Source organism: Strigops habroptila, chromosome 12 (assembly GCF_004027225.2).
Source record: "Strigops habroptila isolate Jane chromosome 12, bStrHab1.2.pri, whole genome shotgun sequence".
Lineage (NCBI taxonomy): Eukaryota > Metazoa > Chordata > Aves > Psittaciformes > Psittacidae > Strigops > Strigops habroptila.
In genome coordinates this window covers 12,335,638-12,362,250 of record NC_044288.2, presented here as the reverse complement: position 1 = coordinate 12,362,250, position 26,613 = coordinate 12,335,638, and the positions used below count along the sequence as shown (strand labels likewise).

Below are 26,613 nucleotides of genomic sequence, written 5' to 3'. Positions count from 1 at the left end.
TCGTATACCTGTGCTCAGTGTTTGACCAGTGTATTTATTAGTTGTTTTTAATACAGGCACATCATATCAGTTCTTTTCCATCTGTTCCTTTACTTTTCATCCCTGCCTTTGGTTTGTCCTTCCCCTGTTAACTGTCTTCATCAATTTGGACAATACCAGAGACTCTTGCCTGAAAGGATAGGGACTGTAAAATGCTTATATTGCCCAAAGCTGGGGCTCAGTTGGCATGTTGCAGCCTCCTTTAAGATACGTCTCCCATGATACCTCATCAGCACAAGAGGAAGAGGGAAATAACTTCAAACTTGATCCACTATTTTCTTTGGAATAACACCAGAAGAGAAGAGAAAAGAACAGAAACATAAGCAATTAAAGATGTTGATTCAAAAAGATCCATTTGTTCCCCACTTTAGAGACTTGCAATTTTCGTGATTTCATACCACTAATTCCCAGGGCCTATTTTAAGCTCAAACCAATCACAACACTGCTGATGTGTCAAAGAAACATCCTGGCTTTGCAGCAGCTGAGGGGACCAAATGCCAGAAATGAAAGCGATGTTCCCAAGACTAACGCAGCGTATGGTGCGTAGATGTTTGCACCTAAGCCTGGTGTTCACATAACTGATAACTGGTCTCTTCACTTTCCCAAGCTTAGCAGATGCTGTTGAGGAGAATCCAGTCCAGCTGCCTCCTTCCTAACTGGGGCAAGGACAGTGATGGGAGACATGAGGTCCATAGCACATTATCAACAAACACACTGATAAGCGTCATGTCTACACACCCGGGCTGTGTCTTGGACCTAAGCACTGGCCCTTAGAAATGGAAGGAAGATTAGACTTTCTAATGCTGTCTATATATGTGTATGTATGCATGTATGCACACATATAGATGTATATTTAAGTAAATATATGTAAATGTATGTAAGCTCTTCTTTCCATGTGGTTATTTGAAAGAAGTTGCCAAAAGAGTGAGGTTCTGCTGTTTCAAAAAGTTTTTAATAGGTCTCCTTGTGCAAATAGAGACATTGAACAACCATTATGTTAATTGGCAGCAAACTAATAATTTGCTGGGTCTAGGGAGAGAAAAATAAAATATTCTCTTGGAGCTTCCCAGCCAGAGAACTACTATTTTGATAGAATCCTAAAGGAAATGGAATATTTTATATTGCTCCCAGCCTGATTTTTTTAAACTAGATTGAGTTTTCAATAGCAAGAGGGAAGATTCTGTCAATTTTGTGAAACTTTGATGATGCAGCAACTTGCAATTACTTCTGTGTCTGAATATTCACATTAACTTCCATGAAATTACTCCAGTGTGTAAAGTTAAGCACATGGAGGGTCAGAGTCTTAATGTGAAGTCAAAGACACTCCATAAATTGCTGTAGTAACCCATGCAGATGAGGCATAACTGTGCGGAGATTAACTCTGCATAGCATTCTGTGGATTAAAAGAAAACATATGCTTTCAGCTGATAATTTATTTACCGTATACAGTTCTGTCAGCTCCACCGTTAGCTTCAGGCTTCTGAAGCCAAGCAACCTTCAGAAATGTAGCATCAGTTTTTGTTCTGGGGTTTGTTTTTTTTTTTTTTAAGCTATTACTCTTCTGGGGAGACATTTGTATCAACTGAAGTAGGTAACTGCTCTCCACAGGGCAGAAATAAAACCCAAAGTCATTCGTGCAAGGAGATCGCGTGCTTGGGTCCATCTGCTTGCTGCAGGGACTAGCACAAAGGTTTGCACCACCTGAGCTTCCTTTGTTTCTTCTCTTGGAGAGAGGTAAGAGCCTGGTACCTGCTTCTGCCAACCAAGCTGATGTTGCTTTTGGATTTGGCTTATGTGCCAAGGATCCAGCACAAACCTTGCAGGTCTTCTCTTTCCTTGCACCGTGCTAATGAGAAGGATCTAAGTCAAACTTGGAATAATTTTTTAGTCTGTCAGGAAAGGAAGGGAATGATTAAATATTGAAATAAATAGATATTATTGAGAAGGAAAATGGACCGAGAAAAAAGGTTTCTGAAAACACTAATGTGTTCTCAAAGCAATCCAGATAATTTCCCACTGAGAAAGCTGACCTCAGCTTCTCTCGGAGACAGGAGACAGATGGGTAAGTGTATGCAGTGTTAGTCACCACAGAAACAGTGAGAATACTTGATTCTCCACTGAAGAAACTTTTATTGGCTCAGGGTAGACTTTAGTGTTAGAGCTTTCAGTTTATCCCTTGCAACTAATTATTCCCAAACAGATGGAGCAGAGTGGGCCAGCCTGCGTGTGATGGGAAATGCAAATAAATAAGTAACTTTCTCCTGATATGATCTCAGGACAGTGAAGAGAGCTGAGGGACACCAGCCATGACACAGTATGAGGGGTTACCCATAGGTAACTGGGGTGTCAAGCAAGGAGATAGGAAAGTTGCGAGTTGCTGCCCAATATAAAATAGGTAGAGTTATCCATGGAAGATCTGCAAGTCTTTTCTTGAAATATTAACTTGCAGATGTGTTAAGCCCACAGGAACACACTGGCTCTTTTTTTGGCATCCACAGCAACTGTTTCAAAGAACTGCTGAAAACAGCAGTGGAATGTTTTACTGCAAGAGATTTAAGCTTCCTCTCCTGGAAATTGCACTTGTTTTGGACTGTCCTGTTTGCCAGAAAAATAGGCAAGACTGCAAGAAGTCATCTTCTCTTCCACTAAGAAAACAATTTGCATTCAACCAGGTTTTTTTTCTCATTTAAAAAAAATTGCTTTAATATACTTCACTCGTTAAATGAAACCCCCTGTTTATGAAGGGAATAGTGGTTGAAATTGGCTCTTTTCCGCCTCATTATGTAGTTAATGTAGTAGCAATAGGAAGGGTTGGCTCTAGCTTCCTTTATTACACTGGATATTGCTCCATCTCTGGTTTTACCTTCTCATGCCTTTTCTCGCATGGGTCTGCACAGAGTAAGACTTGGTTGTGAATCATTTTGGTTTATGTAGGCTCCTTTCTTTTAATGCACAAACAAAAAGGCAGAGCTGGGGATGACTCACTTTATACAAATGCTTGTCTCCTAGTAGCTCTGCCTCAGCTTCCTGACAATCGGTGTATGACCAGCTTCTCCAGTAAAAATCAATGCTGCTCTTTCCTTTACGCACCAAAGTCAGTAAGACTTTTCCATGTTTGCCTTCCAGTTCAGAGACCAGTCACAGTGTCAAATAGGTGGTTTATTAGTGGTTGTTGCAAACCCACATCCCCCTGTTCCTGGCTAAAACAGGGATAAGAGATTGGAAAACACAACATCACATGTCTCTCCTCCTCCAAGTGTTGGATCCTGGATCATCACATAACAAACATATGCTACGTGGCTCTTGAAACAGATTTGGTGATTGCTGTGGAACTTAACACCTGAAGGATGCAGAACCCTGGTAAAAGGATGTGTAAGCAAGCACAGGTCAGGATCTGTCACATCTCATCTGCTTCCAAGCCCTACTGAAATTTGTATTGACAAGCTGATGCATTGCCAGCTTCCTCTGCATCTCTGAATGGTCGGTCCCATTGCTACGCAAGGCCCAACAACTCAAACTGTTCCTTCAAACAAACCTCTCTAAAGCCATAAGTAAATAGTCCCTGAAGGGTTCAGTGCTGAGCTTAGAAACAGAGGAAAGCAAAGGACATGTTAGCATTTAGCATTTCTTTTATGCTTTGCTGAATTATCTCTTGTTCTGTCAAACAGCTAAGAAAAATCTGCCCATTACAGCTCTGGAGCAGGATTGGTATAATTGGCTTTGTGGTAACTCATCTATTTCTTAGGTTTTGACTTCGAATATTTGAAGTAATGAGAGAGAACGGATAGTTGAAACCTAATTTCTCCTCTCTTTTCTACTCTTTGTCCAATCAAATCGGCACCAAAATAAATTACATGAATAAAGTCACGGAGCAGGGTTAGCAAATCAATAAGCTGTGTCTTGTCACTGTTTTACTGATGATTCTCTCCTTTATTCAGCATTATTAATGATTATCCATCACTTTTGAATTTGTCTTCCAGATCACTAATCACTCTATGCTTAAGAACACTCTCCTGTTATATATTTTCTGATTTTGTTTTTGCTGGCAGCATGCATTTAGCCATATGCTTGGCTTGTGCTGCCTGCCAAATTCCTGCGTTCCAGGGCTTGTTAAGCTGTGTAAAATGTTGTTGTTGACTTGAATGTTAAGGAAAGTAAGTGACTGATTGCACTTGTTGTTATAGCCATCTGTGTGCCTGAGCCAGAGCTCTCACCCCAACAGTAACTGTTAACGCAGACAAACTGCGACAGTCTAATGCAAAGTCATTTGTTGTGCTGGAAGTATTTTCCAGCACCCTCACTTCATCAGTTAGATTTTATGAAAGCAGAAATAGTGCTAGAAAGGGCTAGAATATTTGATCCTTGAGAAGAATTCACCCTGACTTCAGCTAAGTAAAAATTGTTGATTAGGGACTGAAGGAATTGGTGGGAAGGCATTGGCGGATTTCTTTAATGAGAGGAGATGGTAGAGAGTGTCAGTACTGAAGTTACGAAGGCTCTTAAAGAAACGTGCAAATACCTTATAGGTTTGGGGAATGTAGTAAATTATGTGTTTCAACCTCTGTAGAATGACTGTATTAAAAATCAGGTAAAGGGAAAGCCTAGTAGGGCATGATTAACTGCCCAGAAGTTGGACTGTGCAGGGCTGCTCCCTAATGAATACTTCCTGGTATTTTGGTCAATTTTAATATAAGATCTCCACAGGGACTGCAAGAGTTCTTTATTTAATAGCACTAATATCTGAAATGTGAGCTGGCTTTAATTTCATGCCACTTGGCTGGTCACATTTAGTGCAGGAATCTGGGTGCTGAGTTAGGAGCTGCTGGGAAGGACGGTGCTGCAGCAGGAGCTCATGCTGCTGCTGCCTGAAGTGCCTGCATGTGATGGTGGAGGCAGAATTTTACCTTTAGGCAGAATCCTAAGATTTGGGATTCTGTCATTTCCCTTAAATGAGTCTGTATCAGTTATCTTGAAATCATCGCTGCAGATAGGTGAGGAAGGAATGTAAAGCTGAGAGCAGTTTAACAAACTTGGTAGCCTTGAATCCTGCAAGAATATATGTGCACACTTAACACGTGTAAGTTTGTAAGATCTGAGTGAGTTTGGGATCATGGGCATGATCTGACAGTAAGTCTCACTACTTTCCACCGGAGAGGTGAATAAAAATTCCGGAATTTGTGCCTAAAATGAAATCTCTTGTACTACAGCTTCTCTTATCATTATTTCATCATCTGATCATTTTGACATCTAATTTTGTCTTTCAGCATTGCTTTAAAGGCCACTGCATCTGGCTAACCCCAGACATCCTGAAGCAGGATGGACACTGGGGGTCATGGAGTAAGTTTGGCTCTTGTTCTCGCACGTGTGGCACCGGAGTGAAGTACAGGACACGGCAGTGTGACAATCCACAGTAAGTATGGATGGACCCGTATGTTCTTTTGATGTGGAGTGGATGAATGGTGAGAATCCTTGCTAAATTACTAGTGGTGCTTGTTAAATCTGACCTATAGTATATGTTCTATAGTATATTCTATAATATAAATTGTGCTATTGGCCCTTAACAAGTCATGAATCATCTTTATTTCTCAGTTTATCCATCCATTAAGCTGCTTATAGAGTTACAAAGATCTTGAAAGTGCTGTTATGCTATTGCATAAAATATTACAAAAAGTTTAGGGCCCTATATATGTCTTGTTTTAATATATGAGTAGGAAATAATGGCAATGAATTGCTGGGGTTTTTTTTAAATGCATATATTTTTTAAAAACTTTTGTTTTGAAATGTCATTTTTTCGATAGTTCAACAAGAGGGTCTTAGAATATTTTCAGTGTTTTCATTCCAAAAGTTGGAGCAAAGCTCCAGAGATCAGAACCTTCCCCAAAGTTAGTTTTAGTGATATTGAATTGTTTTGCTTTGATAACTTAACTTAGATATGGCTTACCTAGGTAATGTAGAATGACTTAATTTCAGTAACACTGGAAGTATATTTCATAAAGATTGGTATGTACAAATGATATGAAATGTGTAATCATTGCTATCTTATTGCTGTATGATAAAATGTGAAGATCCTAAGAGCAAGAACTGAAGCAATCGTCAGAATTAAATGCTTTTACCGGACAGAGTATTTTTAACAATGACTTTCTCAGTTTGTGCTGATAAAGTGATTGCACACGACTGGTCTTACGAATCATTGATTAAAGCAAAATAAATCGAGTTTTATGAAGCAGCATTTTCTGATCGAAATTGTTCTTTTAAAAAAATTACCAGTTCTCATTTCAGCCTTTATTACATTGGCAACATGAAAGTGACCTTTATAGTTGTGGGCACAGTTTTAGTTGTAAAATCTATTTTCATGTCGGAAAAGCCTAATGGACTATTGCAAATATTTTCTGTGTTTCCTGGAAGAGGATGCAAACCCAGCTACCACTCCTGAGCTCTGTGGTGCCAGATCCAACAGTGGTGCTCATCTGCCTGCGGGATGCAGCACAAAGCTGGGCTGTTTCTGGATTTGCTGCTGGCTTAGGGGTGAATATGAATGAGTCGCTTCATCTGCTCATGCTTTCCTTTCCTGGGCTGCACCAAGAAAATGGCTTTTCATACCTTTCTCAAGTGGTTTAAGGCTCTACTTGCAGAAAATTGCTTTTTAAGAACTATATAGTGACAATGGGTTTTTAAAGGAAATAAATATATTCCATATCAGAAATACATAGCTGGCTTCATCAAGTGCCTACTGACATGGCTGGAAATTAAATTGCTCCTCAAATGGTTTTATAGATGCTTGATTCATGCATTAATGGTCAAATTAACTATGGGTTTCTCTCCCTCCACAGTCCTGCCAACGGAGGCCGTACATGTGTGGGGCCAAGCTATGAGTTCCAGCTGTGCAACACTCAGGACTGTCCTAAGGACTTGGAAGATTTCAGGGAGGAGCAGTGCCGACAGTGGGATCCCTACTTTGAGTACCAGAACACAAAACACCACTGGCTCCCTTATGAACATGTCGATGGTGAGCAGTCCCTTTTTCCTATGAAAAGTAAAATTGGTTGCAAACACGAATAAAAATCATACAAGGAGAGGTAAAACTTATACAAATTATACAGAGAGAGTTAAGCACCCCTCCTGTGAAGAGACAGGCTGAGAGACTTGGGCTTGTTCAGCCTGGAGAAGAGAAGGCTTGTTTCAAAGAGGGACTTTTTACAAGGGTGTGTAGTGACAGAACAAGGGGGAATGGCCTTAGACTGACAGAGGGGAGATTTTAGTTGCAGAATATTCTTCAGAAACTTGAAGAATATTCTGAGAAAAGTATCAGTTTTGTTCTTACATCTTCCTGCAAACGTTGCTGGCACTGCTGGAGGGGGAGGTGTTGGGTTGGATGGGTGCTGGATCTGAACCAGCATGGTCAGGCTGGTGTTCTGGCATCTCAGCAGAGGTTGCCTCTTAGAACAAAACCATTCCTTTTCATTTTAATGCCTCTGCTTAACATCAAGGAAAGTGCACCTGGTTGATTTGGGCCACAAAGGCAACATGTTGTGTTGAAAACATGCTGAGGAGATGGTTCTCGACTTGTTTGACAGCAGTATGGGCTGGCTGCTCGCTATTTTTAAATCTGGTCAATTCATTTGAATGATGAGTCCTTCGGGGCGGAGTTGGCCTGGCAAGAAGCAGGTACTGGGCACCCAATTTGTCCTCAGCCAGGCACCCATCCTGGGAGGGGAAGGGTCGCTTTGGGTGAATCACTTTGCGTTCCAGTGAGAGGATACTTTGCCAGAAGTTAATAGCAAATTTCTTGTAATTAATTCTCCTGACTTTGTTCCCAAACAGTTCTCAGGGTTCCCTCATTCTTTTCATGCCATCTTGTGCAATCTGGGATTTTCAGAGGCACAGTCACAGCCTCACAGCTTAATTTAATGAAATAGCTTTGCTGGCACAGGGAGAGGGGACGAACACTGTGTGGCCTGCGGGACCTTTGCTTCTGCTTTAGCCTTTGGAGCAGTCTGTTGCAAAGACCACTGGAACGAATCAGATGTTTTTCTGTTAAATTCAATGGCTTCTGGGTCAGAAATCAGCTCACTGATGTCTGAGCACTGATCACTGGGTGCTGCTGGTTTCCCATATAACTTTGGTATAAGTGCAGCCACCTTTAGAGTTACATTTACCTGTGCAGGGTTATTAGAGAGAACAGCTTTTGTGTGAAACCACGGCCAGAGGGTGGCTTATGCTTGAACTCTAATATATTTTAAACTCCCTTTTGTAAAGATAAGGCTTATCAGCAACATACTTTGTGCAGATAATGCAGTCATGGCTTAAAAGTGGCATAAATCCATACACTTCACACACAGCTCAGCTGGATGTGTCTGGCACATTGTGCGTGTGATGGGGACAGAGAGGAGCATCTTATCCCTTGGCCAGAGAAAAGCTGCTGAGCTGGGGACACCCCAGTGTGTGCTTGAGCCAGGCTGTGCCATCACCTATCTCCTGCTCTAAGCCCCCTGTGCACCCCATCTCCCATTCCCCATTGGGCTCACATACCCCTGTGCCATGCATCTGCCAGGGAAGTGTAGAGTGTCATTGGCTGTTAGCTCCCAGCCTCTATTAAATGAGATGGAAACACATGGGGAACAGGGAACAGACAGGCACAGGGTCACGTGCACCTCTGCTATGCCCAACACCATGAATAAAAAAAAGATAATTCTTTGCAATTAACAGCAATTTAACAGCACTTGCACATTTACTGTTTCCATGGAACAATGGGAAGAGAACCCTCTCTGAAATAAAGCTCTTGCAGAGTTGTGGCACCCAGTCAGACCTTCTGATAATTTAATCATGCACAGTGAATGTATGGCATGCCTGGGGTGGGTGTGGGTACATACCCAGGGGTGGGTGTGTGCACATCCATGTCTTGTGCAGAGTTTAATGTTTCTAATCTATTCAAATACATTACTGTGATTATTGTGGTCTTAATACGCCTCTATTAATAATCTACACCAAAAAAAAAAAGTAAAGTACCTGTTTTAACAGTCTAGACCCTACATTTTTAACATGACATCTCTGCGTTGTTAGGGAGCCATAACAAAGGTCTCTGATGTACCAATACTCAGATGCCATGAGGACATCAACAGCAATAACAACGACTTTATTAAAAGAGGGCAGGGGCCATGGAACTGTACAGGGGAAGAACACAATGGGCCTGTGAAGATTTATTTTAATTGAACTGCTATAATGGAAAGGTTGTTATTGTTTTAAATGTTGGGGAAAAGTGTCCCAGCTAGCAGAATCTTTATTTATTTTATCTAACAGAAAGGTTATCTGGTCTTCATTGCCAAGGAAAGCATAGTGAATCCTATTGTGGGGCTCAGGACAGCAAGAGGGATGGGTAAAATGAAATACCCTGGTGGAATACAACTTTATTCAGCCACTGATTAGTCATTTCAGCTTTATTTTTTGTTCTTTGCTCTTTGGAAGAGATTAGGAGAAAGAGGTACACTTGTCTGGCTGTTTGTGCATGTGTTAGCAGTAAAAAAATGTGGGTTTTTTTCTGAATCTCTTTGACATCTCATCTTGTTTAATGATTTAAACTATTACAAATACAAGTCCAACAATGAGGGAGAATTAACTTCGTGTTCAGGAGGAAACAGTACAGCCCAGCTGTCTCTGAAGACATTTTGGATGCCAGATTTGCTCTGTGTCAAACAGCTGCTTTTAATGACAAAATTATTTGTGCTTTCTTCAGACTTCAGTGCAGTGCAAGCAAAACTGATGCAGAAATCTGCATCTCTCACAGATAGTCATGTAGTAGACTGCAGAAATCTCTGCCAGATTGCATCATCCAACAAAGGATTAAATAGAGGCTTCCCCCATCAAAGTAAATGATTTGTTATTTTTGAGATTGTCTCCTAATCATGCAATATGGATGCTTTATGATTCAGCAGCTTCCAAATGAGCACATAGCCTCTGAAAGGGGATAAGCATCGATGATTTATGGTGTACCGTGTTGTGTTCTGTGATATATGTGAGGAAGAAGAGAGTCACTATTGAAAGTGCTGTTCACAAAGTCAGCAACTAAACTGAACACATGCAATTTGGGGCATTTTATTTTTCAGCTAAGGAAAGGTGCCACCTGTATTGTGAGTCAAAGGAAACAGGGGATGTGGTGTATATGAAAAGGATGGTGCATGATGGGACCCGCTGCTCCTACAAGGACGCTTACAGCATCTGCGTGCGGGGAGACTGCTTGGTAAGCTTCTGGTGGCTTCTTTCAGAGCTTAGTACTATGAAAACAATTAAAATGGTAGCTTGGGTGTTTCTCTCCAAGAATGACTATTCACTTAAGTATAAAAACACTTTGGGCAATAAGGACATTTCATTAGGATTATTGTCACAATATTATGCGTGATATTCACAGTTGCCATCACATTGCATGTGACTCAATTCCAACAGCTCCTACCTACACAAGTAATATTTAATGCAGTGTTTGAAGATGAGCTATTACAATTAGCATTCAACGAAAGCTTTTCCTGCTGAGGTTTAGTGGGGGTGGAATGTACAATGAAATGGGAACATGCAGCAGCTTTCAAGGAAAGTGGTGTTAAGATGCGGCTGATGTGCATTCTCTCTGTATTTGATCATGCTATTTTTGAAAAATCAATGACCATTCCTCTAAGCTGGGATCTGCTGCAGGTCATCTTTCAATGGAATTAGAGGCTCTGACTTAGCAATGCACTGGTGGAGGTGCTTATCCTCACATCGATGCCTTGATTCTCCTGGCATCTGCTTTAAGAGAAGCTGAGGCTTAAGAAGTTTTCCTTAACCGTGCTGCTTTCCTTCAGTAAAAGGACCACTGTGAAGCATAATCTAAAAATATAATCACCTGATTGACAGCTATTATAGGAACTGGAAGTATTAAAATCTGTTTAGATGTTGATCTTCCAGGAAAATACTACAATTTATACGTCCTTGCTGAAGCAGAAGCCTGGGGTTGATATCTGAAGGGAAGTCTCATTTGAATCGTAGTGTGGATAGATGAGAATGACTGGTTTTCTCTTTTGTGCACAGAAAGTTGGGTGTGACAGGGTCATAGGTTCCACGAAGCAGGAAGATAAGTGTGGTGTTTGTGGAGGAGATAATTCCCACTGCAAAGTGGTGAAAGGGACATTTTCAAGGATACCAAAGAAACAAGGTCAGTGGATTCAGTGTGTTTTGTCCTGGGGAATTCAGGGTATTAGTGTTTGAACTCTTCTGTTTCATGGAAGGTACCAGAGCAATCACAAATTGTTTACAGCATAACTAATTCCAATCAATCTTTGAGATGTGTCTGGAATTTGAGAACAAGACTTTTGTCCAGTAGTTAGTTAAGCCTGCTGATGTCAGGGCCCATGCATGCATGCATAGAGGAGGCCTTCAGTGCTCTTTGTTGGAGAGCCGTGGACTTATTTGTGCTGCTGCTGTCACTCAGCTGATCTGTCTGAGTCACTGGAGTGCTGCAATAATATGTCATCATCACTCACTGTCAGACAGGAGCTGGCATGGTGTCTGTCTGGGTGCATATGGCACTCGAAGCCCGTTCTAGTCTGAAGCAAAGTCTGTTGATGACACTTAAGACATTTTTCTTCTGACCCAAAGCCCTTCGTCCCTGTTATGTTCCATCACCTGGCACAGAAATAGGGATGAGAATGATGCTGGATTAGGTTCAACTTGCTGTAATACACCCTGCTTTTGAAAAACAAGATTTATTTAAAAACTTAAGACAGGCTTCTACTATTTGAGGCAAACTAACCGATTTCTGTCTTTTCAAATACTACAATAAAGGGCATATTAAGATGTTTGAAATTCCTGTTGGTGCAAGACATTTACTTATACAGGAAACCGACGCCACCAGTCATAATCTCGGTAAGTATGCAACAAATAGGAAAACTTTCAGTCAGAATATCTTTTTCCTGCTGATTATTTTTGTCTCTGGAGCCTGACAATGTGTTTATGCATTTGTTTACCCATTATCTTCCCACACCACATACCTCCTTTAAGTATGTTAAATTAGGAAACTTGTTTGGCAATTTGATTTTCCTGTGCTGGATTCCCCAGTGCCCTAGCCAGAAGATCCCTGCTTTGGCATGTGCATGTGTGAAAGCTACTGGAAGAAGAGCTGAACTACGTTATGGGGTGCAATGCATTATCTTCATGTGTGTTTCATAACGGGCTTCCCATCCTCAGTCATTTCCCAGCTACATCCAAATCCGTTTCAGATCTGCCCCATTGCTAACAGTATTGACGCGAGGCTGCCCGATCGATCCGGCAACTTAGAAAGTAATTGAAATCCATTCCTTGCTGTGCCCTGTAATCAATGGGAAGCAGTGTCTAGTAGGCTGTCATTAATTGGAAGTAGATTCATAGTGAATGGCTTAATTGTGTAGTGGGTCATCCCAGCTTGCTTCCCTTGCTGCTCAGCGCAGCCTGGCCCCGTGGATCAAGAGAACGATTGCGCACTGATTCAGACAAGATTCTTCTTTAGGTGTGGGGCAAGCAATGCACAGGGGTCATGAACAGCTTGTTCTCTGTCAAGGCCAGTGCTGATGTGTGCAAGATGGGTGCAAGATGCTCAGGTAGCCGCTAGAGACAGAAGGGAGTTAAAATGTGGTATTAAATAACAAATGGTCCCTGCAGCTTCTAACGAGGAGAGCAAATTTTCCATCTCAGAATAAACCCAAGAGTCTTAATACAAAGGTGGCTGAAGTCTCCCCAGGTGAAGGATGGGGCATTGATGGCAGCTGAACCAGAGGAATTGGGCACTGTGTGCAATGGCAGATGCCTGCAAAGCAACACGAGCTCAAGCAGGACCATGTTCATGTCAGGGCTGGATCTGAGCTGGAGATCTCTAGTGTCTCTCTCTCGCTGTGGGGACCCGCTGGGGGTTAGCCCAGTAGCCTTTCTCTCGTGGAGCAGTAACAGCCCCCTGAGCTGCCTTACAACATGTGAGAGAGCTGAGTAGCAGTGGGACCCCCACCAGCTCTCAAATTGGCTCAGATGTGGCCAGTGAATTTAGAAGTTGTTAGTTGGGAACAGGCAGAGGGATGCATGCGGTGTGGCTGCGCTGGCCTCATTTCTCTGACAAGGCAGGCTATGAAAAAGATAAAAAAGGGCGATTGATGTTTCTGGAGCTGAGCAGGAAAGCGTTGGCAGTTGAGTGAAACACCTCAAAAAGTCTTTCCAAACCTGTGAGGGAACAGAGGGAAAAGACGCACTGGCTTTGTTGGCTTCTTCCCCGGGACAAGAGCAGAACAAAACTTGAGATCAGAAGCGAACCTCTCATGTTCACTTTTCTTATGTTGTTCCTAGCAATTAAAAATCGTGAAACGGGGAAGTTCGTTCTCAGTGAAGACAACTACGTGCCAGACTCTAAAGTATTTATTGACATGGGTGTGGAGTGGGAATATCGGAATGATGATGATAGAGAAACTGTGCAGACCATGGGGCCGCTGCGTAATGGAATAGTTATTCTGGTAAGTCAAATGAAAACCATGGAACACAATGTCAGGGTTACAGAGCCATAATGTGCTATAATGTATTTTAGATTCCTCTTGTGAGTTACAAGAAGACATCTGCTTCAATTCTAAGACAATAGTAAGATGTATTTTAATTCCTTTCTCTTAATTCATTGCTCTGTACAAGAGTTTTTCTAAGTAAAGGTTATGTCTTGAGCAACCAGCTCTCCTGATTATTTCCTGTAGATGGCTTAGCAAATGGCCACTGTGTGAAGACTCTCCCGATTATTTACCATATCTGACATGTGAGCAGTAGATTAAAAAAGGTCAATGGTTTATATCAGATGGATCTAAAAGCTCCTTCTGTCTGTGTTTTGAAAAGGTATCCTGCAAAGGCAGATGCAGGATTCTTGTGCTCCCAGGCTCACTTTGTTCAGGACACAGCCTGTTCTGCAGTTCCCAAAACCGCCCAACTATATCCTTTTTTCATTGCAAACCAGCAAATGATAGACTACAATGAATAGGGGTAGGTTGGTTCAAAAAGCAGCTATAATGTGTTGATCTACACCAGCTGGCTGTCAAAAGAGGAATAAATATTATGTTTTCAAAGGTCCAATGTTTTGCACTTTATTCACATTGAGTTGTTTTCTTGGATTTGTCTTAGTGCAGTGTGATAGCAAAAACTCTAAGTAGTTTATATTTCTGTCAGGATTAAATAACACGCTTCACAGAATTCCCAGGATTATCATAAGAACATTTGTGTTTTATCAGAAATATAAGCAATTTTCTTCACTGCTTTCAGTTATCTGTGCACTTGAATTTGCCTTGTCTCTCAGTGCAACTACCCATTATCATTTTAGTACAACATTTCCTTCCTTTATGATGGGATATGGAAAATATTTAGTATCATGAAGTCAGTCCAATGCTGGCAAGAGAAATAAGTCTAAATCAACAACAGCCTTTCTTAATATGCAGTTTAGAAACTCTGTGTCATAAGAATAGAGATACTTTATCATAAGGAGAAAAAAAAAGTGTTGAGTGCAGCTAAAAGGTTTAAATCCCTCTGGGGATGTTTTTCTGTCTGAGTCATGATGATTGCTATTTCACGTCATCTCACATAGCTTCTGAGTCTTTCACATCATTTTTCCCTACATCTGTTTTGATTACTAGGTGATTCCTCATGGTAGTGCCAAGATATCTTTGACTTACAAGTACATGATCCATGAAGATTCCTTGAATGTAGATAACAATAACGTTTTGGAAGAGGATTCTGTGTCTTATGAATGGGCTTTGAAGAAATGGTCCCAGTGTTCAAAACCTTGTGGAGGAGGTAAAAACAAAACCCCAGAGTGCTCAAAATTGATTAAGAGAAAAAGAATTGATGACACTTGATGACATTTTTCTTCTGAGCCATTTAAGAGAAAGAATGAACAGTACATTTGGAATTCATTGCCACAGGACATTAGGGAGACCAGGACTATGGGTTTTATTTAAGTTAAGAAATAGAGAAATAAATAATGAGTGGAGTTAAAAATCTGACTGGAATGGGTTTGGGGGCAGATGTGGGGTGGCTCATTCCTGATTTATGTCTGTGAAACTGAAAAATTGTACAAATATGCCAGATTTGGATGAAGGTCTCCAAGATGCCAGGGTGCCAAACCTCAAGGTGCCACAGGGCAGAACAATTCTGGGTGCTAACTCTGCATTAATAAGTGTTCATTCATTGCAATTTACAGTTCCTTTTGTAGCGTGTTCACCTGTAGTTCCAACTGCAACCTTTGACAGTGTATGTGCAGTTTGTTTGAAACCTCAGTCCTGTGTAAGATCTGCCAGTACTGAAAATAAGACGAGTGTCTTTCTTCAGGCTACCAGTTCACCAAATACGGCTGCCGGAGGAAGACAGACCACAAGATGGTTCATCGGAGTTACTGCGAGTTGATCCAGAAGCCGAAGCCCATTCGCAGGGTGTGCAACCTCCAGGAGTGCTCCCAGCCCATGTAAGCATCACTGCCCACCAGCACTACTTGGTGGTAGCTGCAGCAGGCTCTGTACCCAGGTAGCACTTGTCACCTGAAAGAAGGTGACTTTAGCTTCCCCTCCACGCATCATTACAGACAAGCAGAACTGTGAGGGTGCTGTATTCTGCTTGTAGAAATACTATTTCTGGGACTGCTGGTTCTTATTACTTCTGAAATAAGTTGGATTAGAAAAGAAGTGTTGTCTTGATCCAGACTTCTGTGTTCAGGCCATCGTGAGGTAATAAAAAATAGACATAAATTCAATTTATACCAGTTGATTTTACACAGTGTGAATTAACCATGTAAGAACAAATTTACAGAGTGCTACATAAGAAAATCGATGTCATACAGGCTCTCAGATCCAAATCTTCCTAAAGTTCTCAGCATATTTTTGGACATTTAAACACAGGGAAAAATATTTGACCTGATAGATTTCTCCAGCTGCTCTTGTGCAGCATTGTAAGCCCTGGTGCACCTTCATCTTTGCTAGACATAGTCAGGTGTTATGAATATTTTAATTCACATTTTGACTGGCAGCAGGTTACTCCTGCCACATGTAGGACTCATATATTCCTTGTATTGCTACTGCAACAAGAAAGGAGTATGTTGATCCCAGCATTTACCTCTGGGGACCGAGTCTAGATTCCAGGAAGCACAGCAAATAAGTAGAGCATACCACACAATATTTCCTAACTTCCTTTCAAAAAAAGATTTGAAAGAGAGAAAAGTCAAGAAACTGTGCCCCATAAACTCAGCATGGGTTATGGTTTAACATTTATTTATTGGAAAATTGAAGTAATGACCTAACTGTATCTAAGACTCTCTGGAAAGGACTGTATTCTTCTTTCAGCTGCAAATATAATTGGACCCAGGTACCACAAAGACTCAATAGGATCCTAAATTGTACTTGGATTCTTGAATGTTTTAGTCACCTCTGTTTCCATAGAATGGTATTGGAGCATTTCACACTTGCACATAGGAGAGGCAATTATTTAAGAGATTTTATGATGCTCTGTGACACCCGCTACACTAATATGCTGCTGCTTCGCTTCTGGGAAAATGCCATCTTTGTCTCAGAAATCACCTTAGGATTCATGGCATTGTGCTCCGCAGTGCTTGCCTTCCTCCACAGCTGTGTACTTTCAATAGGCTACAAAGAGAAAGTTGGGTGAAATTGCCACTTCTTGTTTCACTCAAGCATTTAGTGCATTGCCTGGTGCCCGTGCTCTTTCTCGACTATTTCTAAACCCAGGGGTTTATGAGTACTTTAGGACAATTGCTTCAAACTTGGGATATTTCTTCAGACTTTATATTTTTTTAGGAAGTTTATCCCATGAATACTCTTTATATTGGACAGTATTTCCTTCTTGGAGATCTCTGCATTCTGTAATTATTTATAGACTGCTATATACCTCCATTACTTGATTATAACCAACCTTTCAGTAGTCTACATAAATTTCCTCTGGCTCTATCTGTTCTTGTTGCTCCTAAGTTGCTCACTGTTGTAGCTGTAATACTTGAGCCAGTTTGGATGATCAGTTTTCAACTATGCCACCTCACAAACCATAGGTTTCATTTTTCAATGGCCAAACTGATTTCCATGTTATGAACTCAGACCTTCTGATTTTCAGTGGAGTGTTGCCTTCCCCTAAACCAAACATTTATGATGCTGAGGATCCTTGTTTACCCCCAGTTCAGCACACAGAGCACTGATGCTGCAGCTGGGTTTGCCAGTGCTTCAGCAGATGGTGTCTGGCATGGCCAGGAATGTGCTCCATGGAGTATCCAGATATTGGCCAGGTTGGAGCTGCATTTCTAACCCAGCTGTTTTGGATTCACTCTTGTGGGAACCAGCTATGGGGAGGACTGGTGCTTGCTACATTATGAGACAAGGCACAGCTCTTGTGCCAAGACCTGGGAAGCTCAGCAGCACACTTCGGTAGCTGCTTTTGACATAAAAACTACCATATTTTTATGTGCAGTCTTGGAAGGGCGAGCTTAAAATCAAAGCAAATTAAGCAAAGTAAGAAAAATGCTTATCTCAGAGATAACAGGAAAGAGTCATGTTAAAGATCTGGGTCTTACTACTGATTTTCAAGGACATGATCAGATAACCCTCACTGTGACTGCTTATGGTTTTTCATATCTCCTTCTTTTTGCATATCAGAACTAGTATTAACATCCTGTTAAACCTGCGTTTAAGAGTTACAGTTCAACAGTTTGAACTCACCTAGTCTAGAAGAGAGAGAATTTTACTCAACTTATTCTCTTTTCACCAACCCAGATGGGTTACAGGAGAATGGGAGCCTTGCAGCAAAAGCTGTGGGAAAACAGGGTATCAAGTTCGATCTGTCCGATGTATCCAACCTCTACATGATAATACAAATCGGTCTGTTCATACCAAGTACTGCAACAACAACCGTCCAGAGGGCAGGAGGCCTTGCAACCGGGAGCTTTGCCCAGCGCAGTGGAGAATTGGACCCTGGTCACAGGTCAGTCGCTTTCTGGAGGTCTCAAGCAACTGATTTCTTATAATGCAGGGGAGAAAATCTTGGCGTTTGTTCTGTGCTTTCTATTCAAATGCATTGACACAAACTACATAGAGGGTGTCTTGCTTCAGCTGCTACTACTGCCGCAGAAAGTGAGTTAGATGGACAGATGGTGGTAGTGAAACAGCCAGTGAAGCCATCCTGCAGTGATGCTGGATGATCCAGACCCTGCGAGCCATCCGTACAAGATGTCAGCATTGGGAAGCCTGACTTCTACCTGCTCTTTGTTCTGCTCACAAACATTTACCTGTTGGCACTAATTTCTAATCCATTGTTTCCCAAGGATGGCTGGGGTCTAACTGGTGCTTCTCCTTCCAGTGCTCTGTCAGCTGTGGCAATGGCACGCAGGATCGCCCGGTCCTATGCCGGACCAGGGACAATGCTATCGGCCTTTGCAAAGAAAATAAACCGGAGACTGTAAGGATTTGCAGACTACCTCCATGTCCAAGTAAGTGCTTGTCTTCTCTGGCATTTATTACTTGCTGGAAAAAGTTATGTTATTTGAAATACCTTCATTGAATTTGTACTTGTGTGCTGCATCTGCCTGGGGTGGCAATTCTCCATGGCTCTGGTTTTGAGCAGACTTCCAAAATGCGGAACATGCTGGGCTTGGCAAGAGGCTGCTGGGTTGTGGCTCATCAAGGTGTCCTGGGTACATGGTCAAAGATGCCTCTTTGCTTTCCGCATCTCCAGCATCAGTTCCAGGCTTCTTTTCCATTCTGTCAAGCACAAGTTGTCTTTAGGGGTTGTCTAACTCAATTTTTTTAAGCTATAATAAATTTATTCTTACTTAATCCAGGACACTAATGCCTTTATCCTTATTAGCTTTTCAGCTGCTTGCAAATGATGCTTGTGAGATCATTTAATATATTCCTATCATTAAGTAATTAATATTTTTCTTTTATTCCTGATATATTTCTCCGGGTAGCTTTTGATTCCTAATTAATTAGAACCAAGCTGTCATTTATGGTCTCCAATACAAAGATTTTAGAGAAGCAGTATAACTAAACTAGACCGGGTGTATCTTAGGACATACTGCTGCTGTGAGAAGTTCTGTTGGAGAACTGGCCTTCAGGCTGTCTTTAATGTTGGTTGTTGCAGTAGCAAACTGGCAAAATAAGACCCTCTGCCCAAAACTACACAGCCCAGTCATAATCCTTCCCGAGGCTCCTTCACTGTTGAAGCCCACTGATGGTCTTACCTTATCCGCTTCTAACAGGTCAATTACTTAATGCTAATATATGTCGTGTTATATCTTTTTTTTCCTCTATTCAAGGAAACGTTTCTGATCCTTCAAAGAAAACCTACATGATACAATGGCTGTCAAGACCTGATCCAGACTACCCCATCCAGAAAATATCTTCAAGTAAAAGACCCATTTATAACTCTGCCTTTGCCCTTAAATGCATGCCACATCGAATGTGGACTTTGCCTTTTGCTCTCTTCTTCTCTCTATGCGGAAAGTTCCCTTGACTTTGCCAAGTTTAAATCTTGGGCTGAATCTTTTTTTCACACCAGGCACTTGGTGCTCGGTGTCTTTCTTCTCTGGAGCTTGCATAGCACTGGTGGTGGAGGTCTTGAAGTGTTGGATGTGTGAAGTTGGATCTCCACAGTATGTTGCGATCCTCTGAAAGGGAGCTGGGATCAGTTTGCTTGTTGCTTGGTGATGGTGAAAAAAGGCTCTTACTGGTTCATGATGTTCAGTTTGATAGCAAAACTGAGAACTTATTGTGAATGTGATCACATCACAATAATGACACCTTGTAGTGCTAAAGTTCTCCTTTATCTAAAAACCCTAAATCTCATAACTCTCTGGTTTCAGTTCGCTGACAGGGTAGACTGATGAGTGAAAGAATTTTTTCATTCCATTTTCCTTTGCGGTGCCATTGCTTTACTCACCCTTGCTGCTCAGTTTTTCTTCCTGACCCTCAACATTTATGTTTGTAACCCGTGGAGGGCTCACTGGGAGGCAGAAGCTCAGTTTCTGTCAGTACTTTCTGTGCTGCTATGACACCATCCGCTCTCACCAAACTCCTGGTGGTGATGTGGGATATTTTTCCTTGAGGAGAGCTGCATTCCTTTTCCCCTTGCACAATTTTTGCCAGTTTTGCATACTTTCACTTTAGAAACAGAACGGAAGCAGAACAGGCATGGTCCATGTGGAAGGTTGCGTGGTGGTGTTTTTCTTAACCTGGCAGAGGCAATATGGTGTTTTCATCGCCTACGATGTCTCCAGCTGCTCAGCACGGAGCTGTTTATACTCATTACATCTTTGGTCTTTTTTCACCATGTGCATGTCTGACTTGACTGGTACGATTGTATGTGTGTGTGTGTGTGTATGCTCTATAGATGTGTCAACTGGCAAACATAACAGTGTGAACTACTACAGAATTACCTCAATTTTTATTGCTTTTTTTGCTTAGAAGAAGAATTTTAGAAAAATGCCTTAATGTTGAAATGTAAATGGCATTAATTTACCAGATCCAGCTTTAAATATAAACAGTACACTGGTACCTTGAGTTAATCTTCATATGGAGTGTTTTTACTTGAATGATAACTATTAGAAGGCAGTAAATTTAATCCGAGGTTAATTTGCACAGTGCATATCCATATCTTCATCAAGACAGGATTGTGACCTGACTTACTGAAATTTAACTGACATTCTTGCTTCACCTTCCGTGTTTGTGTTGAAGATCTGGAATTCACAAGTCATAAATCTGTGACAGTCAGTACCAATAGTAGACGCGCATCCACTCTAAATCCGCAGCCTTGGAGCAGATATTGCTACCTTATTGCTTTGATCATATCTTTTGGAAAAGTGGCATTTTGGAATATTTGGGTCGTCAACAGTGTAGCACTTCAAACTTGTCATTATCATGTGATCACATACTTAAATTTTTGCTGTTAATATGATAATTTCCTGAAACATGTTAGCAATTTACATGACAAGGTGAAAAAGCAAAGACACGTATCTGGCACTGAATACTGTTATGTAAAATAATTGGTGTTTAACTGTATAAATATATTCATGACTGTTACCTTTAAATAGACAATGTTTAGTGATGTTTCAAGAGATGGGTGGCTATAGAGAATGGTGCAATAAGGTATCTGGGCATTGTGCACTCTGTCTATATGCACTTTGGTTTATCAGGGATATTTTATTAGTGTTTTGTATGTATTTAACATAATATTAAAGATGTGCCAATTCAGTTTGCTTTTCAATATTTTTTTATGAGACTAATGTGTACCAAAGTGACTGTGAAACTGATTTATTTTTTTCTTACTGATGTTTTGAAGATATACTTCCAGTCTGTCATGCATACTGCAAGTAAAAATAAATAAAAGTTCAGCAAATCTGGGTATTTTGGTTTGGATAGAGGATAAAAATTTCATTCTGGCATTCATAAGCTACAGAGTTTATTTATATAACTTATCAGATGTCACTAAACATATTACATAATGCAGTTTTATTTTCATGTAATTTTAAGCTTGTCATTATGTATTTTTTGACGGGGGGAAAAAAAAAAAGGCATTTTTCTAAAGGTGCATTTAGTGATTCTTACAAAGCCAAGAACAGATCTGCCTTGTTGAAACTACATTTGAACGTTGTTGGCTTTCATTTTGCAAGCTATTCGGAGAAGCTTGCTTCTTGGAGAGGTCATGCAACACAAGGCAAAATGTACAAAGAGAGCTCTACATCGTTTGTAAATATATATATAGCTGTATAGGGACATCGAGTCCTTTGTATAGAGTTGTGCACACAGGTAGGAACAGTTCCAGCTCTTAAAGACTGGTTTGAGAATGTCTCCAAAGCCAAGGTACTATTCTTAGGTTCCTAAGGAAGAAGTTGTTCTTTATTTCCAGCACCATCTCAGTTTAGCATTTGACAAATATGAAAAAGAATTGACGCATTTGAAAACAGGAGCCAGGGTTTTGCTCTTCTGCAACAAATGCAACAATCGGGGCATAAATACAATGCAGGAAAGGTGTTTTCACCTTCCTCAGCCAGCACTAGCATTTTAAAGCAGCAGCAAGAGTTACTAGTTTATTTTAGACTGATATGTTTGCCAATTAAACACCTATAATGCCCTGTTTTGTTAACTGAGGATGAGTGAAGAAGCAACATCTATGCTTTCCGAGTTCACTTAATATCTCTGGGTCTGCTCTGGTTCTCTACTTTGCTCTAAGGTTGTTGACAGGGTAAGTCAGTATTCACAGTGGGATGGTGAAATACGAGCTCCAGTACCACGCTGACTTGAGCACACTGTCTGCCATCGGGTATGCTCTAAATAAAGACAAGTAATTGGAGTTAGTCATCCTTTACTGTAAGAGTAGGTGGAAACGTAGTAAGAGCAGGGAGAGAGGCAGAAGTGATTTCATCTCTGTCTCGGCGCTCTGGTCACAGAGATGTTTTGTTACTCATTATGCCAAGCGTTGGTCAGTCTGCCTTTCTCCTCAGCACTCTCCTCTCCTACAAGCCCTCTGACTCCTCTTTCTTTCATCATGGGCTGCGTGTTGGGATTTTTCCTTCACTGCAGTTCCCGATAGTTCCTTGCTCCATCACTTCAGCCTGGAGGCACAGGAGCAGTAGAGCATGTGTGTAGGACACATGTAGCTTTCTCTCCAAGGAGCCTGCTAACCTCTCACTGTCCATCCACTGCCAATTCATATGGTCCTTTACCTCCTCTGAGCAGAAATCACAAGGGCTTGAGTAATCTCTGAGTAGGCTTCTATTTATGTTCCTCAGACAGTAGCACAATTTGGCCAGTTCACCTTTAATATCTTAGCCTACATTTTGCCACCTCTTTTTCAGCAAGATCAGGATCTGCCATAACACCTCTATTATAGTGCAGAGTGTCAAAACAGCTATTGACAGATTATCGTTCTTTCTATTTTCTTACAGTTTTAGAGTCAGTGACACAAAAATCAGGACTTGTTACTGAGTCTCCCAGTCGTTAATGGGCCGGGTTGGCTCCTTTGCACTGGAGTCTGTTGTTCTGAAAATATCAGCTCCACTTTTCTCTCGAGGAAGGGACATGCTCAGGCAATGCTGCTGATTTCAGAATAGAGGTACCTGGCAAAAATACCACTCCAGTGGGAGATGGATTCATTCTGAGAGTTACACGGTACACACTGAAATAAGGCTTGACTTTCTTGAGGCAGTCCGGATAAATATAAATTACTCCTGACAGTGGTTACTCACTATTAGAGTGCAGAAGAGCATTAAATAGAGCAAAGCAGGGAGAAAAACATTTCTCAATATAAACCTTGATGACTTTTTGGGAGTTTAATGTAGCTTTACCAACAACACAGTAATATGGGTGTGCTTGGAACTCTAAGCCAACGCAGTAATGGAATTCATCGTGACTGCGTGGTCTTCAGGGTAGCGCTTCCAGAATGTGAAGTCAAAAATCAGAGTGTTACAGTCTATAGCGTGAATGGGGCTGGTACAAACAGTTCAGATCAGCTTTGCATCCCTTGAAGTGAGCTGAGTTTTGGGTTTAATATTAATCCTGCTTCTGCTTACAGAAGGCTCATTTGCCAGTTTCCCATCCCACTTTAAATATCAAACCCTCTGCCCACTGCCAAAGCTTCAGCTGTGTTTCTTTTTTCTGATTAATGTGAAGATGCTCTTTATTTATCTGTTCCCTTTTTCTCTTTCAGAAGATCATTGTCAAGGAGACAAGTCAATGTTTTGTCGCATGGAAGTTCTCTCTCGTTACTGCTCGATTCCTGGTTACAATAAGCTGTGTTGTAAGTCCTGTAACATGTACAGCAACATAACAGAGGTGGACAATGTAACAGATTCTAACATAAATAAGAATAATGTCATTGAGGAGGAGCTCCTGACCACCCTCAGCCCTCGCATGGGCCTGTCCACAACACAGTCTGCAACCAGCCCTCCTCTTGTTCCCAAAACACGTCCACCTCCTTCCAATGCAACTGATGAGCACCCAGAAATCAATGCAGTGGATGTTCCCTATAAAATCGATGGGCTGGATAACGATGTATCGCAGCACAACATCATTACACGGAGAAGGATACCTTATGAAAGGACAAGGAATCAAAGAATTCAGGAGCTGATTGCTGAGAAAAGGAAAAAAGAGACTCTTAGGAAAATAAACTAAGATGGGAATGTGGCACAAACAATGTTTTTCTCTTATAGAGACGTTACCAACATCATGGTATTGCCCGTGTTGTAGAGACTAAAAATGAGGAAAAATCAAAGTGGTGCTATGGCAAAGATGCCAAATTCTGAAGCCTACTATAAATGGAAATGACAGATTGTTTCATAAGTGCTAATCTGAACACTTTGACAGCTAGGTTTACAGGGTATGGTAGAGTATTAGTGCAATATCATTACAGCATTTCACTGAATCCAAACAAACTGTAGTACCTAGGCCAGGTTAGCAGGTTTCTTCTTTATGGGCTCTTTTTAAGTCTTCTATTCCTGTGTGAAACTGCTTGGGAATAGTAATGGAAGTTACACTTAGGATGGAGGAAAACAGTCCCAAGACATGATAAACCCTCTTCATACTGACAAGCAGGTGGCCAGCATCCTGTGGTGCTTCTGTGCATTGCATAATCCAGGCACTTGCTGGCCCCCAGTTCAGGAGGGTACGCAGGGACATGCCAGGCTAAGCTTAGGTGACTTTGGTAGAGCTGCCTTGGTGGTCACAGCCAGGCATGTGCTTACGTAGCTTTCTGAACTGAGCCTGTGTAAGAAAATATATAGAACATGCCGTAGCTATATATTTATGTGTAAATTAAAAACTGGCAAACAGTGCTTTACATATTTCCATAACAATTTCAAAGGATTCTCCTAGACTTTTGCATACATACAAGACATTTAGTAGGGTAGATCGGCCAACTTGGACTGACAACATCCGAGTCTTTCTGTTTACAATTATGCATATATTTGAGTCTTTAAGTTCCTGTAATGCAACAGCCTCAGTGATCTTTGTTGGTTGGTGCTTTTTTTATTGGTATGATTTTTTTTCTACCCACATACTGTTTAACTTAAAGATGACTGGATTGTTGTTGCCTTTTCTTTGGTGCTTTGTTAAGAAAACATTCTTTTTCTCCCATAGGATGAGATTATTTTGGAGGAAATACTTTTGTATTATCTTCCTCTCCTTAGGACAGCTTTACTGGTGCAGAAGTGAACAACTCTTTGCTGTGCCCTTACATATACACAGTCACACACATGTGTACTCACAGTACCAGGTCTGCTAGAAATGTTAAGATGTGTAACCTGACAACCCTTTGAGTACTTCCTTTCCCCTCAGGGTCATCATGGTTTTCATAGGTCATTTTGAATTCCTGGTTGGCAATCAGAAGATGAATTCAGCTTGGCTCTAACCCTGGAGGGATGGGGAGCTGCTGGTTCCTGCTGTGGGTGACATCTGAGCAGTTTTAATCCTGTCTCCTGGCTTTGACTCTTCCATTTGTCTCCTCTTTGCTGGTAAATCTTCTGCAGAGCCCAGGGCTTCCCTGAAATCCTCCTTTACCACTGGTAGGTCTGATGGCTCCTAGCTCAGATTTTCCAGTAAGATCTCATCCTCCAGCCCGAGCTGGTCTCAGTTTGCAGCAGTGCCAGTTATAAGCCTGTATATACAGTCACATAGTTATTGGAAATCTGCTGAGTTTCCAGCTCTTCTGTGGCCTGGCTGCTGGCAATGAGCTTCAGAAGTATCGCAAGGTGAACCACATGTGGCTTCCTGCAACTCTGCCTTCTGCCCTCGACCACCACGGCTGAATGAGCTGCGCAGTCTCCTCTTCAAAGCAAGCCAATCCTGCTGGAAAGGAGGCAGGAGCCTGCCCAAACAGCAGACATTGCAGCAGTGAGATGTTGAACTGTTCTGGCCCGAACTGTGGCCAGAAGTCTTTGAAGGACAAGACCCGGTTTAAGAAAAACACTTTATGGAGATACTGGCCAAAGCAGAGAAGGAATGCTTTCAGCTGGTGTGATGGCATCAAGCATCCCTTCTTAGAAAGGACTGGGGTGATACACTTGGGTGAGTATTCAGGAGCAGCTCAGAGAGTACGAGGATGGGAGTTACGCTGAAGACCATGAAGACTGGGAAGCATAATGGGCCTGGTAGAAGTCCAGAGCGCTGGGAAACATCTCCTGGGCCAAGCAGACGTGGCTGCAGATGTGAAAGCAAGCAACAAAGTCATCTGTTCTTGTTTTGAAAAGTAAAACTAAAGCTCCACAGTTTGGCAGCATTGAGCAGCAGTTGGCCTGGCAGTGGCAGGAGTCTCAACTCACACTTTAACTCATGAGACACTAAACACTTTCCTGCAGTTGAAGGCTGCTTATCTTTAGTTGCCTTCACTCATGCCAGCTTTGCTCCATTCCCTGCCCATCACTACAGAGCCACCATGTACTGGCAAGCCCAGTGCTGGCCCTAGGAGCCTTGTGCCAAGGGGTTTGTGGTTGCCTCCAGCCAAGTTTCAGTATCGGTGTAGGGTCAGGTCACATCTGTGCAAAACAGAGCAGTGTAGTAATGAGTGCTGAAGGGAAAAAAA

The 26,613-nt window shown here is 41.6% G+C and overlaps 1 protein-coding gene across 2 annotated transcripts in view; it reads left to right on the top strand.

Moving 5' to 3' along the window:
- Nucleotides 1-25,214, top strand: part of ADAMTS2 (ADAM metallopeptidase with thrombospondin type 1 motif 2) — a 175,597-nt gene extending 150,383 nt beyond the window's left edge. For both annotated transcript variants that reach the window (XM_030504868.1, XM_030504869.1), the window contains 12 exons: nucleotides 5,304-5,449; nucleotides 6,870-7,045; nucleotides 10,140-10,273; nucleotides 11,092-11,215; nucleotides 11,845-11,925; nucleotides 13,369-13,532; nucleotides 14,685-14,844; nucleotides 15,379-15,511; nucleotides 17,817-18,024; nucleotides 18,400-18,529; nucleotides 19,358-19,447; nucleotides 23,746-25,214. In XM_030504868.1, the coding sequence (XP_030360728.1) occupies nucleotides 5,304-5,449; nucleotides 6,870-7,045; nucleotides 10,140-10,273; nucleotides 11,092-11,215; nucleotides 11,845-11,925; nucleotides 13,369-13,532; nucleotides 14,685-14,844; nucleotides 15,379-15,511; nucleotides 17,817-18,024; nucleotides 18,400-18,529; nucleotides 19,358-19,447; nucleotides 23,746-24,209 (2,010 nt within the window). In that variant the 3' untranslated portion in view covers nucleotides 24,210-25,214. The remainder of the gene's footprint in view (nucleotides 1-5,303; nucleotides 5,450-6,869; nucleotides 7,046-10,139; nucleotides 10,274-11,091; nucleotides 11,216-11,844; nucleotides 11,926-13,368; nucleotides 13,533-14,684; nucleotides 14,845-15,378; nucleotides 15,512-17,816; nucleotides 18,025-18,399; nucleotides 18,530-19,357; nucleotides 19,448-23,745) is intronic.
- The last annotated feature ends 1,399 nt before the right edge of the window (nucleotides 25,215-26,613 follow it).